The following is a 14,703-nucleotide window of genomic DNA, read 5'->3' on the forward strand; positions in this document are numbered from 1 at the left end:
TATAATGCAGGCTACTAATACAAAGGGAAATTGTCTTTTTATTTATAGGTTATCAATTAAACAGCGGTACAAACAGATGCTATTTACAAGGTACAGGGAAGAAGAGGGGTATGACAAACAATAAGGTTTTTCACACTTTTGCCATACTTGTCACTTATTGTATTAAAAAAAAACAGGATATACAGGAAGTAAGATAACCTAAAGTAGGCTACTAGGTACTAGGTGCAGGGCCGTTGCTAGGAATTCTGGGCCCCCTTAAAGAATACTAAAGTGGGCCCCTCCCCCTAACTTTTCCTTTTTTTTTCTTAGACTACGTATGTAGGATTATCGTTTTTTATTTAGCTTTCTTTGTTTTGATGCTAATGCAGCATTACACTGCAAAAACTCAAGTATCTTCGCAAGAATATTTGTCTTATTTCTAGTCAAAATGTCATTTCTAGTCAAAACAAATCTCATTATACTTAAAATAAGACAACATTCATATTAAAAGTAAGAGTTGTTTTTAGACACTTTTTATTCTTTCAAGCAGATTTTTCACTTGGAATGAGTAGAAAAAATCTGATAGTGGAGCAAGTTTTTCTTCTTTATTACAAGCACAAAAACCATACTTTCACTGGCAGATTTTTCTATTTATTGTTAATTTTACGTGAAAATGATCTAAAAACAAGTAAATTTTTAGGTAATTAGTCTTATTTTAAGTGGAAAGAGATTTGTTTTGACTAGAAATGAGACATTTGGACAAGAAATAAGACAGATATTCTTGGTTTTTACAGTGTACTATGAGTATTAGTCAGGGTCTTACGCAGAATAAATCAGTCATACAAAGATTAGACTACTGGGGTTTTTTATGGGCCCTACTGGGCGCTGGGCCCCTAGAATTATCATCACCTTTCTCCCCTATACAACGGCCCTGACTAGGTGGAGAAGGGGTAGGAATTAATAAGCTAATGCTTCTTCCTACTCCTTTTCAAACATACAAAGGTTTTTATCAACTACTTGCTTCAAGTGTAATATGTTATTCACATGTTTGAAATAAAGTATTCATTCATTATTTTACTGGTCCATCAAATTGAGTTGATAAAATAAATGTGACACCCCTGGTCTATAGGGATCAAGGTCTACTACTACAGTCTATAGACCCACACTGCAAAAACTCAAAATCTTACCAAGAATATTTGTCTTATTTCTAGTCAAAATGTCTAATTTCTAGTCAAAACAATCTCATTCTACTTAAAATAAGACTCATCACATTAAAAAATAGCTTGTTTTTAGACACTTTTTACTTCTTTCAAGCAAATTTTCCACTTTAAATAAGTAGAAAAATCTGCCAGTGGATCAAGTTTTTCTTTCTTATTACGAGCACAAACAACTTGCTTTCACTGGTAGATTTTTTTTTACTTAGCTATTTCAAGTGAAAATTAGTTTGAAACAAGTGAAAATGATCTAAAAACAAGTTGATTTTTAGGTGATGAGTCTTATTTTAAGTGGAAAGAGATTAGTTTTGACTAGAAATGAGACATTTTGACAAGAAATAAGACAATTATTCTTGGAAAGATTTTGAGTTTTTGCAGTGCACACCACCTGAGATAGTTTGCATTGTAGCTATATTGTTTTATAAATGTTTTCTGCTGTGTTGTGGTTTGTGCAGCAGCTTTATTGTGTGTCTGACTGTCTGCAATCAAGATTTATGAAGTGGTTTCATATTCCAAAGGTCATGGAAACCGGAAGTAGAGATATAAATCGTCTCCTCCCACTGTTTGTTCCTCCTCGTGTGGGCTGAAACTTCTCGGCAGGAAACCTGAAACCCGGAACAATCACAGACACAGACAGAGAGAGAGTCTGAGGTTGAACATGAACCTGAACCTGAACCGATGAGCTGATTAAACTAAACAGAGGACTGTGATGGGCAGTAATAATAATACTAAAGGAGACGCGGTTCTTCTGTCTGTGGAGGAGTCTGGAGCTCTGAAGGTCCTGCAGCAGTATAACTTCAGGTACGTGAACGCACCAACAACACATTTTTAGTTTTTTCTTCCCCTATTAACTCACTCTGAGCTCCGATCTGATCATTAACTGTTTATTTAACAGGGACGATACATACAACATTGCCACAAAGAATGAAAAATGCGATGCATAGGCTACAAGACTAATGTGCAGTCTTTGTCCCTGGTCAGGCTAAAGAAGGATAAAAGATACTGAATACCTTTACAATAAGTGCAATAATACAAATACAGTGAATAGATATCATGAATAAATAAACACAGCTACACAATTTAGATTAAGAAATTGCACAGATTAAATAGCCTACATTAAACATTAGTAACATGCTGTATTGACAGTGACTTGAGAGAAGTTAATGCTCACATTTCACATTCTGCCAATGTTTATTTAGCTTTAGCACTAAACATCTTTAGTTCTGTTTGGGATGTGATTTCTGGTGGTAACTGTATTGATCACATGATTGGTGACGTCTCTTTAAAGCGTTTCGTCCTGCTGAGTCTCCAAGAATAAAACAGGAAACAAAGAATAAACGTTATAACAAATAGAAAGTAGATGCCGCCGCCGCCTCATCTATCTGGCTGTAGCCTATTGATGTGAACGCAGCTCTCTCGGACTGCTCCACCTCTCCATGTAGGGACTCGAGCCTGCAGCTGTGGCCTGGTGCTGGTGCTGGTGCTGGGGGCTTATCGCGCCCCCCCGTGGCAGAGCCGCAGAAGTGCAGCAGCCTCAGTCCGCCTGTGGCCCCCAGAGTCCGGGATGAAGACTTCACCGCCTCCCTGAAGATCCTCTTCGTCCTGCTGCTGGTCTGGACCGTCATCAAGTAAAAACCACATTACCACAGCCTCATAAAAAAAAAAAACTAGGCTAAGTAAACTGAATGATTCATTTCTCACATTTAGTCTACACATAACACATTATGTCACTAATAGTGTGAGATAAGATAAGATTTTCCTTTATTCTAACCAGGGTGGGGTTGGAATAATTTCCAGTAATGGACCAACAAACATCAATTAAAGGAATTAATAGCCTAGAGCACAAATAAATACAACTGTGTAGTGGTGACAAGAGAAGTGTATAGATTTTGTGTCGTATAGATTTGTAGGCCTATGTGTCATATATAGACTAGACCAGAAAAAAAAAAACATACAAATGATACCTATATTAAATTAATACATAAAGCCTAATGACAAATGTTAATGTTATATATGTAAATATAAAAGACATGCATGTATGTTTTTAGTTTAAATACATTTCATAAATGAAATAGTGTTAACAAATATGATTGCAACATATAATGCCATACAAAATTCATTATGTAGGTATTTTCCATCAGTGGATATATAACATTTTCCTGGCCCATATATTGTCATATATTGTTTCTGTGTGGAAAAACTCTATTTATTTATTTTTTTAGCCTGATGCCAATTTGACATCTTTTATTATCAGTTATTCATATCATTGATTATTTGATTATTCATTTGATCTATAAAAGCGGTTACAGTTAGAGAGTGCCAGTCAGTGTAATCAAATCTATAATTTTTCAATATTTGCTTCAAAAAATACATTTTATTTCTCCATTATAAGACTCACCACCTATTACGATCTATTATATACGATGTTTTTACACCATAAATCTTCAGTGCTGCTTCCGAACAGCAGAGAGACAAAACTTTAAACAACCTGAGTCAACACTTTCACTTTCACACTTTTAGTTCTCACCACAGTGTCTCCTATATTATTGTATGTTTGGGTTTGGATGGTGAAGTGAAGCTCATTGGTCACTAAAGTGAACGAACCAAAACCACAAAGACTGTGTCACCAAATGTAACTGCAGTTAAAAACCTCTCAACATCCAATATGGCCGACGAAACCGCCAGGAGCATCTGTCCACCGCATCTACAGAAGATAGATAGATAGATAGATAGATAGATAGATAGATAGATAGATAGATAGATAGATAGATAGATAGATAGATAGATAGATAGATAGATAGATAGATAGATAGATAGATAGATAGATAGATAGATAGATAGATAGATAGATAGATAGATAGATAGATAGATAGATAACTTTATTACAGACTCAGGTCCATTATAAAAAAAATACAAAGACACAAAAAAAGAAAAACATTACAACAAACTCCTTTAAAACACATACAGGCAATTACTCCAGTGTTTCCAGAAATATCTTGTGTCACTATGTGCAGGCACAGCAAGTCGACACATGAATCTGTACATACAGTTTCTTAGTTTTGCATGAAAAGTCGACACATCACTATCTACAACATATGACATGCACTTGTCCATCTTGGACGCCTAAGAGACTGTCAAAAAGTGACAATAAATACTTAAAGGGATAGTAGCATTTTTTTAAAGCGTGGTTGTATGATCTACAAATAGCCCCTAAGTACTTTAATTGCAGTAGAAGACTCTCTGCACTCCTCCCGTTAGCAACGCCAGCCCATAATAGCCCTGCCCCGAGATTTACAACATACAGTGTTGTGAACAGACCCAAAGAAACGGCCTATTTTCACGGCCTAAAAGAGGTTTTACCTGAAAATAAATACACAGTTCCATTGTTCGCTATAATCTAATTTTTTCCAGCCCTTCAAAGTGCAGGAAAAACACAGTTTTTATTTGGACCTAACCAACTGCTGATCGGCGGGCGCTAACCCTGGGCGGAGGGATACGTGAGTTGGTTAGGTCCAAATAAAAACTGTGTTTTTCCTGCACTTTGAGGGGCTGGAAAAAATATATTATAGCGAACAATGGAACTGTGTATTTTTTTTCAGGTAAAACCTCTTTTAGGCCGTGAAAATAGGCCGTTTCTTTGGGTCCATTCACAACAATGTATGTTGTAAATCTCTGGGCAGGGCTATTATGGGCTGGCGTTGCTAACGGGAGGAGTGCAGAGAGTCTTCTACTGCAATTAAAGTACTTAGGGGCTATTTGTAGATCATACAACCCCACTTTAAAAAAAAATGCTACTATCCCTTTAATGATAGATAACAATAAATAATAATTTGTTTGTTGTCATAATTGTTATAATACGTTTTTGTTGGTCTTATTCAACCAACCTCTAGAAGTCAAAGACATTTGAATTATTGTCAGACACTTCAACGTGTTAAACTCTCAATGTAGTTCCCACAGCCAAGAGCAGAATTATATTAGAATACGGAAAAAAATATTGATATTTAATGCTCACAGTTTTTAAAAATGAAAAAAATCTGCCAAGGTTGGTTGGTTTTGAGATTCTTAATGTCTAAAGAAGAACAAAAAACTACTCCAGATTCATAGTTCATCATACATTCATACATTTACTCTGTGTTATTTTCACTTACTGTATATATAAATCTTTTTCTTTGTTTTCTCATCAGCAACATGACTACGTTCATCATCGGTCTCTGGCTGTATCATTTGTTATATCACCTTTTTCTACCGACGATCTGTGGTGAGCTTCTTGTTTTTTTTATTTCTTTCTTTCATTTTCTGCCACAAAGTTTGGGTGAAACACACACACACACACACACAGACAGACACACACACAGAGCAAACAGAAGCAGCAGCACTGACATGTATCTGAAATCAGTCACGCAGATGTAGTCGTCCCAGCTGCACGGGGACTGTTTGATAACCCTGCAGTGGTAATGCAGGATAGTGGAGGGGCCGGGGGGGCCGAGGGGGGGCCGAGGGGGGGCCGGGGGTCTGCAGTGCTCAGAGATTGGCTTTGCACGGACGCCTTGTGACTTTAAGATCCTATTTGGCCCACTGGCTTAAAAATCTAAAAAAAAAAAAAAAAAAAAAAGGAAATCTTGGCACTAAGGTGCTTTTGACCAGATAAGTCAAGCTGGATGTGAATTTATATTCTGAACCACGGCCGGGCAACATTTCTCACTTCTCTAAACACTGAAGCTTCCCGTGGCAGGCTACATTTACACAGAAGTGAGCACAGTGAGGCTGAAAACTGGAAAATACACGGGGTGGACACAATATCATGAACACCTGTATAATCTGATCCAGCCCAACAGCTCTGCAATGAATTTTTTTCCCTCTGAGAAGCTTTTAAAGTGTATTTTCCTGTTAAAGGGTGAGAGGGTTTTTTATTTTTTTATTTTTTTTATTTTTATCTGGCTGCAGATCTGTTTGATTGTCTGGGCTTTTTGTTGTTATGTCGTGAGGAGTTTTTGTTCAGGACATAAATGTGAGATGTGTGGACGACATCTCAGCAAATACACTGCAAAAACTCAAAATCTTACCAAGAATATTTGTCTTATTTCTAGTCAAAATGTCATTTCTAGTCAAAACAAATCTCATTATACTTAGAATAAGACTCATCACATTAAGAAGTAGCTTGTTTTTAGACACTTTCTACTTCTTTCAAGCATATTTTCACTTGAAATAAGTAGAAGAATCTGATAGTGGAGCAAGTTTTTCTTTCTTATTACAAGCACAAAAACCTGCTTTCACTGGCAGATTATTCTACTTATTTCAAGTGAAAATTTGTTTGAAACAAATGAAAATGATCTAAAAACAAGTTCATTTTTAGGTGATGAGTCTTATTTTAAGAGAAAAGAGATTAGTTTTGACTAGAAATGAGACATTTTGACAAGAAATGAGACATATATTCTTGGAAAGATTTTGAGTTTTTGCAGTGTAAAAACCTGGGAGGTAGCCTACAGTATGAGTCGTTGTGAATGAATATCTTCTTTTTCTTCTTGTTTCCTGCAGTCATCGTCATAGTTGTTGTCCTGAAGAAGATTGCAATAAAGATGAGGGAGCGGAAGAAAATGAGGGAGCAGAAGACGACGCTGAGGACAATTAACGTGAAAACAGTGTCTGTTTGTATCCAACACGTCTAATGAAACACAACACAGGAGTGGACTGTTCTGCTGTGGAAACAGGACGGGCGGGTTTGCTTGGCGTCTTGTTTTACAACAAGTTTGAGCTGGAAAACCAGTCAGATCTGGATCAAAATGTGATCTTAACATTTCATAGACAGCACCAGTTGAAATCCCACAAATCATTTAATACATGAATTCATTTTACCGCCAGAGAAATCCTTTAAATGTAGGCTACACAAATGCAAAACATGAAATAAATCCTGTTATTAGATTAGCTAAACTAGCTAAACTAGCTTATATCCAAGATGGCCGCCATTTAAGACTTTCTTCTATAAATTCATCCACCATTGTCGCCACATGAGGTGTCAAATCAATATTTCAGTTCACTGTAAAAAACAACAAGTATAACCTCAGAAGACACTCATAAACTAGCCAAGTGCTAGCAACTTAGCACAGTGAGCTAACATTAGTCCGCGGGTTCAGACTAGCCTACACGATTTTTGTCTTTCATGATTGTAAGCGATCACTATGGCACTTTTTATAAAACAGTTAGTCAGGCAAGATAATGTTAGCTAATGTTAGCTACAGCACTTCAGTCAGCCAAAGAACAAAGAAGATAGCTGACCAGCAACACAAGCCATTTAGCATGATAAGCTAATGTTAGTGCTTTGAATCTACAAAAAAAGCTAGCTTAGCCTACTAGCCGAACAATTGTCAAGCGGTGTTGCCAACTTGGCGACTTTCTTGCTAAATCTGGCAATTTCCAAACCCTCTTGGCAACTTTTTTTGTCAAAAGCGACTAGCAACAAATCTAGCGACTTTTTCCGTTGTTGTGACCATAGGTTGTGACAAATGTTTCTGGTTTGGAGACTCTGATGTGAAAACACGTAATCACTGCTGTTTTCAACGAGCAATGCAGCCTCACAGTAGGCTATAGCGTCAGTCCCCGCTGCAGTCAGAGAATAATAGCCTAATAGTAATATATGTTAAGTGTTTCAACCCCAGGTTGTGCTTTTAGCTGAATTTGGTACCATTTCAGATTAAAAACCATAGATGGGTAAAAACATGCCAGGGGCTAGGATGATTTGTAAAAATGAAATATCCATAATCAGTATTATTGGTATCCGGCCCCAAAATAAAAATTTTGCGTGGAGCGCAGGCTTGGGCCGGCCCTGCACATATAACTAGCAAGTTAATCGAACAAAATATTATCCACAAGAAAGTCACTTTACTAGCCTAATGAGCTAATGCTACGTACTCTTTTTTTAAATAAAATAATATTAATAAATAAATATAACTAAAAAGAAAACTCGCTAACCAGCATATTGCTCGCCAATTAGAAGGGATACTTTTGATTAAACATGTTGGTTAACCAAAATATCAATAATAGCTAGACAAAAAAGCTCACTGACCTAGCATTTAGGCTTATCGTCCTACCAAGCTAATGCTATTGGTGCGCAAAATACAGAATTTCACAAAAGAATATTTCCCACAAAAGGCTAGCCCTGGTCAATGAGCCTTGCAGGTTTATTTTAGTCTTTTAATAAAATGTTTGCAAGAATATTTCTCAAAAAAGAAATATTGTCCACAAAAAACATGCTAACTAGCCTCATCAATTAGCGCTAGTGATTTTTCTTGTGTGTCAAACATGAAGTCGACCTGTGTTTGTTTAAACATGTGTGAGTGTGTTTGTGATTTTACAGTTAAATTGACTGAAAAATGAAAAATAAAACAACAGACAGCTTCATGTTTTAACAGCAGGACGACGATGAGTTCAGTGTTTGTCTGTAAATCTTAAACTCTAACGAACAATGATTTTATTCACACGGCGCTGCTCAGTGTCGTTTTGTAAATTGAAGTTTATTTCCAAATAAAAAAAAAAAAACATGAATAAACTGAACTTGAACTGAGACGAGACTCGACTGCTATTACTGTGACACACACACACACACACACACACACACACACACACACACACACACACACACACATAGAGGATGAGACACAGATGGAGGGAGTGGAGGAGAGAGAGACAGCGACCACATACAACACCATTCATTATTAACACACCCAATATAGCTGGACTGGACACCTCTCTCGCCTCCACACACGGACCCACCCACCCCCTCCCTTCCTATTAACACACACACACACACACACACACACACACACACACACACACACACACATACAGCTCTGGAAAAAATAAAGAGACCACTAGGCTACTCCAAAATGTTCTTAATAAATCAGTTTCTCTACATGTATGGCAGCCATCGATTAACTCCAACACAAGCACCACACCTCACTCTACTTAGCTGATCACCTGAACCAAACCATATTTAATGAGGAAGAAAGATTATAAATAAATACATTTGAAAAAAAAAACACTGCTGCGATTCATAAAAATAGGGATTATTCCACCATTGTTGATTTCTGAACTCTTCCTAAGTTTAATAGTGAATATGAACTTGTTTTCTTTGCATTATCATACAAGGTCTGTCTGAAAACACTGGAACTTTTTAGTTATTTTTGATCTATTGCCATTTTCTGCAAATAAATGCTCTAAATGACAATATTTTACCTCAAATTTGGGAGAAATTTTGTCGGTAGTGGGTTATAGAATGAAACCAAAGTGTTTATTTTACTCAAACACACAGCTATGAATAGTAAAAACCAGAGGAACTGATCATTTTGAAGTGAACATCTCTTGATTTTTTTTTTCCAGAGCTTGTTGTATATATATATATAAAGGCAGAGAAGGAGAAAACCCTCCTCCCCCTCCCCCTGACCCCGCGACCTAGGCGTCATGGTAACCCCTCTGACCCATCATCCTGCTGTTGCTGTGGTAACAACCTTGGAGCATGTCTGACCACTGCATCCCCCCCTCCTCTCCTCTCCTCCCCTCCTCTCCTCTCTCTCCTCTCTCTCAACACACACACACACACACACACACACTCCCTATAGCCCTACAGCCCCCCCACCCCCCACCCCCCGCTCCACGCCGAGCCGAGGAAAACCGATCGATATTCTATCACACAGAACAGTGGAGCGAGAGAGAGGAGGCCACGGGCCAGCCAGATTACTTGGAGGAGGGGGGAGGGAAGGGGGGAGAGGGGGAGGGAGGGATGGGGGGGGGGTCAGCGGCTGACAAAAAGAGAGTCAGTGTGTGTGTGTGTGTGTGTGTGTGTCGGAGGAAACGAAAAAAGGTTTTAGGGAAGGTAGGAGATGAGTGTGTAGGGGAGGTGTGTGTGTGTGTGCAAAAAGGGGGTTTTAGCGTGCGGGTGTAATCGGGTAGAAGATTGAGAGAAGGTGTGTGTGTGTATGTGTGTGTGTGTGTGTGTGTGTGTGTGTGTGCGCGTGTGCATGTGTGTGTGTGTGTGTGTGTGATTTGGAAGAAAGAGGCAGTGTGGGAGGGGGCTGAGAGTGTAAGTGGGTAGAAGATTGAGAGAGGGTGTGTGTGCGTGTGTGTCAAAGGAAAGATGTTTTAGTGTGGTTGTTATGGTGGATAAGAAAGGGATGTGTGTGTGTGTGTGTGTGTGTATGTGTGTGTGTGTGTGTGTGTGCGTGTGTGTGTGTGTGTGTGAGTTTCAGTGATCAGATTTGTTTCTGCACTGCAAAAACTCAAATATCTTACCAAGAATATTTGCCTTATTTTTTAGTGAAAATGTCATTTCTAGTCAAAACTAATCTCATTCTACTTAAAATAAGACACATCACATAAAAAGCAGCTTATGTTTTTAGACACTTTTTTACTTCTTTCAAGCAGATTTTCACTTGAAATAAGTAGAAAAACTAGATAATGGACCAAGTTTTTCTTCCTTATTATTACAAGCACAAAAAACTGCTTCCACTGGCAGAATTTTCTACTTATAACAAGTGAAAATTTTCAAAAAACGAGTTCATTTTTAGGTGATGAGTCTCATTTTAAGTGGAAAGAGATTAGTTTTGAGTAGAAATGAGACATTTTGACAAGAAATAAGACAAATATTCTTGGTAAGACTAGTTTTTGCAGTGCAGGTGAACTCCAACCTATCAGGATTCATGTAGAAATGATGTCATTGTTTGATCCTATGTTAGTGTTGTGTTCATGATCCACACAACACTGTAGGAAAACACAGTGCACAAGACAAGTATTCATCATTCATCAGGGGAGTTTTCACCTGTTTCTACTGATTTCTATTGATTCTATTGAGAGTTTTCCTGCAGAGCTGCACTGAGGACATGATCAATAATCAAAAGGGATAGTCCAACATTTTGTCAAATTGACCCATTGCCATAATCCCTATAGTCACAGCAGTAGGTTTGTTACCTTTAATTGTCGGTGCAAGCTGTTTTTAGAACGGTGGAGCAGAGCCGTGAGCTGCTCAGAGCTACGCTATGGAGGCTCATTATGGGATTTCTTGGTTTCCCTTAATCAAACTCATCAAATACACAATCCAACAACTCCACAACGCTCTGGTGGACAAGTTGTGAGCTGCACATTCACCACGCTATGAGATAATAACACAACGTTACCACACAGAGTTGTTTTAGAGGGAAATTCATGCAAAACCGCTAATGTGCGTTGCCTTCAGGGACAGTTTTTCATCAAGCAGTCTGTGTATTTCCCTCTAAAACAACTCTGTGTGGTAACGTTGTGTTATTATCTCATAGCGTGGTGAATGTGCAGCTCACAACTTGTCCACCAGAGCGTTGTGGAGTTGTTGGATTGTGTATTTGATGAGTTTGATTAAGGGAAACCAAGAAATCCCATAATGAGCCTCCATAGCGTAGCTCTGAGCAGCTCACGGCTCTGCTCCGCCGTTCTAAAAATATCTTGCACCGACAATTAAAGGTAACGAACCTACTGCTATGACTATAGGGATTATGGCAATGGGCCAATTTGCCAAAAATGTTGAACTATCCCTTTAAATCAGTAAAATGTTAAAAAGTAAAGTAAGTAAAAAGTGTGTTTATGTAAACATGAGGACTATGAGCTGATTGATTTATTGATTAATGATCTGCTCGGTGCCATAACGTTTATAAAAACTCAATAATCTATCAGACACTACAAGAGTTTATTGATTAGAGATAAATATTATTGATCAGCTGGTGATTCAACAGAGAAACAGTTTCTCTGTGAAGTTTTTAACGGCGGCGCGAGGAAAAGAAAGAAGAGACTGAAACAACGAGGTGACCTACACCCCTGGGTTAGGAGTGTGTGTGTGTGTGTGTTTGTTTGATGTGGGCAGCTCTCATTTGCTCTGTGAACCTTGTAATAGTATTCATGAAACTGTTTCACTGTTTCACTCAGTCACACTCACATGAAGTATCATCCATTCACTAGTGAAGGATTTATACATACTATAGGATATATGTGTGTGTGTGTGTGTGTGTGTTTCTATATGTTTACACATTCATTTTGCATATTTTAAAAAGCTAAAAATGAGGTGATCACTTATAGTCTACTTGCAACAATGAGTACCCGGAAATGTTGAGTACCCCAAAGTTTCATGTTAGAAATAGATAGTAAGGGTCTCCAGTATTCAGAAACTGCCGGATGCTAACTTATATATTTGACATAACTAGCATAAATTAGCATACCGTAGATGACCATTTATTAGCCCGGGCGTTTAATATGCTAAATCGACTTGGACCCCGGGCGTTTATAAGAACCAGGCGCGTATTTGCAACAGGCTACAATTTATTTTTGCAATGAGCAGCACCAGACCATCATGCAAAGAACAAGGATTTCACCGTAGGACCACTGGAACAAAACTACTTTTTCCCCCGACGCATCTTTATTGACATCAGACAATAAATACAAAGACAGTTTGTCTGTGTTACCGCGACACAGGGAGCTGATCAGAGCAGTGTTATGAATGATAACGGAAGGGGGGGTCGATCGCGGTAATTTCAACACTGTACATTAGCGCATTTATCTATATCCCTATATCCCTCAGTCTAGCGCGCCTGTGTTTGTGTGTGTGTGCGCGCCTGCATGCGAGAGAGAGAGCGAGAGGAGGGGCTGACTGACAGAGGTGAGAGCCGGTGCTGTTAAAAAAAAAACTTTTGTTTTCTGTGCAAGACTATGGTAAACACTTAATCGCCCGGGCGTTTAATTGAACCGGCGTTTATTATGTCAAATGAATTCGGACCCCGGCGGCTATTAGAGCACAGGCGCGTATTTGCACGCGGGCGATTAATTGGTCATCTACGGTAATTGCCTATATGGTCAATATTTCAACAAAATTGACTTGGCTGATCTGGGCAATATTGGAGTGGTTTTAGGGGTTATTGATGATGCTGAATCCATTTCTGACATTTTCAAAATTCAAAATGGCTGTCTAAACCGGAAGTAACCAGATTTTGGTCCATCAAAATCGGCCCACTAGCGGTTAAAATCTGGTCACTTCCAGTTTAGACAGCCATTTTGAATTTTGAAAATGTCAGAAATGGATTCAGCATCATCAATAACCCCTAAAACCACTCCAATATTGCCCAGATCAGCCAAGTCAATTTTGTTGAAATATTGCCCATATAGGCAATTATGCTAATTTATGCTAATTATGTCAATTATGCTAATTGCCCAATATATATAAGTTAGCATCCGGCAGTTTCTGAATACTGGGGACCCATACTATATATTTCTAACATAAAACTTTGGGGTACTCAACATTTCCGGGGTCACAATGGGGCCCTATGGGCTGGCAAGTAGACTATTACAAATATGACCTAAATAAGTATGCAGAAATTTTAATATTTAAATATCAATTAAATTCTGCAGATCTGGGAATCCGATTTTTTTTTTTTTACACATTAAAAAAGATTTAAATCATGTTTCTGTACTTTAGTTTCAGTTGTGCTTTGGTTCTTCATATTAGTGTAAAAATGTAGCAGAAGGTATTTGGACAAGAAATATTTTTTTAAAAGCAGGAAACCAGTAGAAGTGCTATTACATAATTTTAGGTTATTTTAGACTGTAATTCCTATTTTTTAAGACACTTTACATAGTGAATTATGTTAATGAGGCTCATTAATGCAGATGTGTTGATATTACAGCAGTAAAATTGTAATTTATCACATCTAAACAAACATTTATATCATATCATATTGTTATGTAAGCTGCTGGGCGATCTGAATTTCTCTCTATAAAGTATTTTCTATTCTATTCTATATAGTGCAGTTGCTTAGATACTCATTTATACTCTTTTTTTCAATTCACCTTTGTGTCAGATAATTAATAATCAATAATAATCATTTTTAGGATTTTACAGCTGAATGTTTCATTGTTGATGGAGCAGATTCATCAACATGTTCAGTATTTAGCTGCTGTGTGTTGAAGCAGGAAGTGATGTCATCAGCGACTGTACCTGTGTCTTTGGTTCCTGTGGCGACGATGACGCATCATCTCCGTCCTGTGCTGATGATGGTTGACAATAAAGCTGCAGACATCCCATAATAAGATATGAAACACTGTAGTAATGAGTCTCTGTTGGTCTGTGAGGCTTCTGGTTCAGTTCCTGTAACTAGTTTTATATTTATTGATCCGATGATCAGAGGTGAAAGGTCGACTCCTCGGACAGGTGAAGAGGATTTTTACCAGAGTTCATCTTCACGTCTCTGTTTTACTCTCTAAAAGCTAAAGACTCAGAGTTTAACCTGCAGCCAGAAGTTTTAGACACTTTTTACTTCTTTCAAGCTGAATTTCACTTGAAATAAGTAGAAAAATCTGATAGTGGAGCAAGTTTTTCTTCCTTATTAGCACAAAAAACTGCTTGTGCTGGCAGATTTGTCTACTTATTTCAAGTGAAAATTTGTTTAAAACAAGTGAAAATGATGTAAAAACAAGTAAATATTTAGGTGATGAGTCTTATTTGAAG

At 37.9% G+C, this 14,703-nt stretch overlaps 1 protein-coding gene across 1 annotated transcript; it reads left to right on the plus strand.

Annotated features, from left to right (window-relative positions):
- The first annotated feature begins 1,839 nt into the window (after window positions 1–1,839).
- On the plus strand, window positions 1,840–6,915 carry LOC146977897 (uncharacterized). The gene is made up of 4 exons (XM_085790692.1): window positions 1,840–1,994; window positions 2,636–2,821; window positions 5,378–5,451; window positions 6,729–6,915. Exons 1-4 carry the CDS (start codon window positions 1,903–1,905, stop codon window positions 6,857–6,859), a joined length of 483 nt encoding a protein of 160 aa, XP_085646818.1. The 5' UTR covers window positions 1,840–1,902; the 3' UTR covers window positions 6,860–6,915.
- The last annotated feature ends 7,788 nt before the right edge of the window (window positions 6,916–14,703 follow it).

This window comes from Trachurus japonicus, chromosome 11 (assembly GCF_045865225.1).
Source record: "Trachurus japonicus isolate A0001 chromosome 11, Traja_1.0".
In the NCBI taxonomy this organism is placed as follows: Eukaryota; Metazoa; Chordata; class Actinopteri; order Carangiformes; family Carangidae; genus Trachurus; species Trachurus japonicus.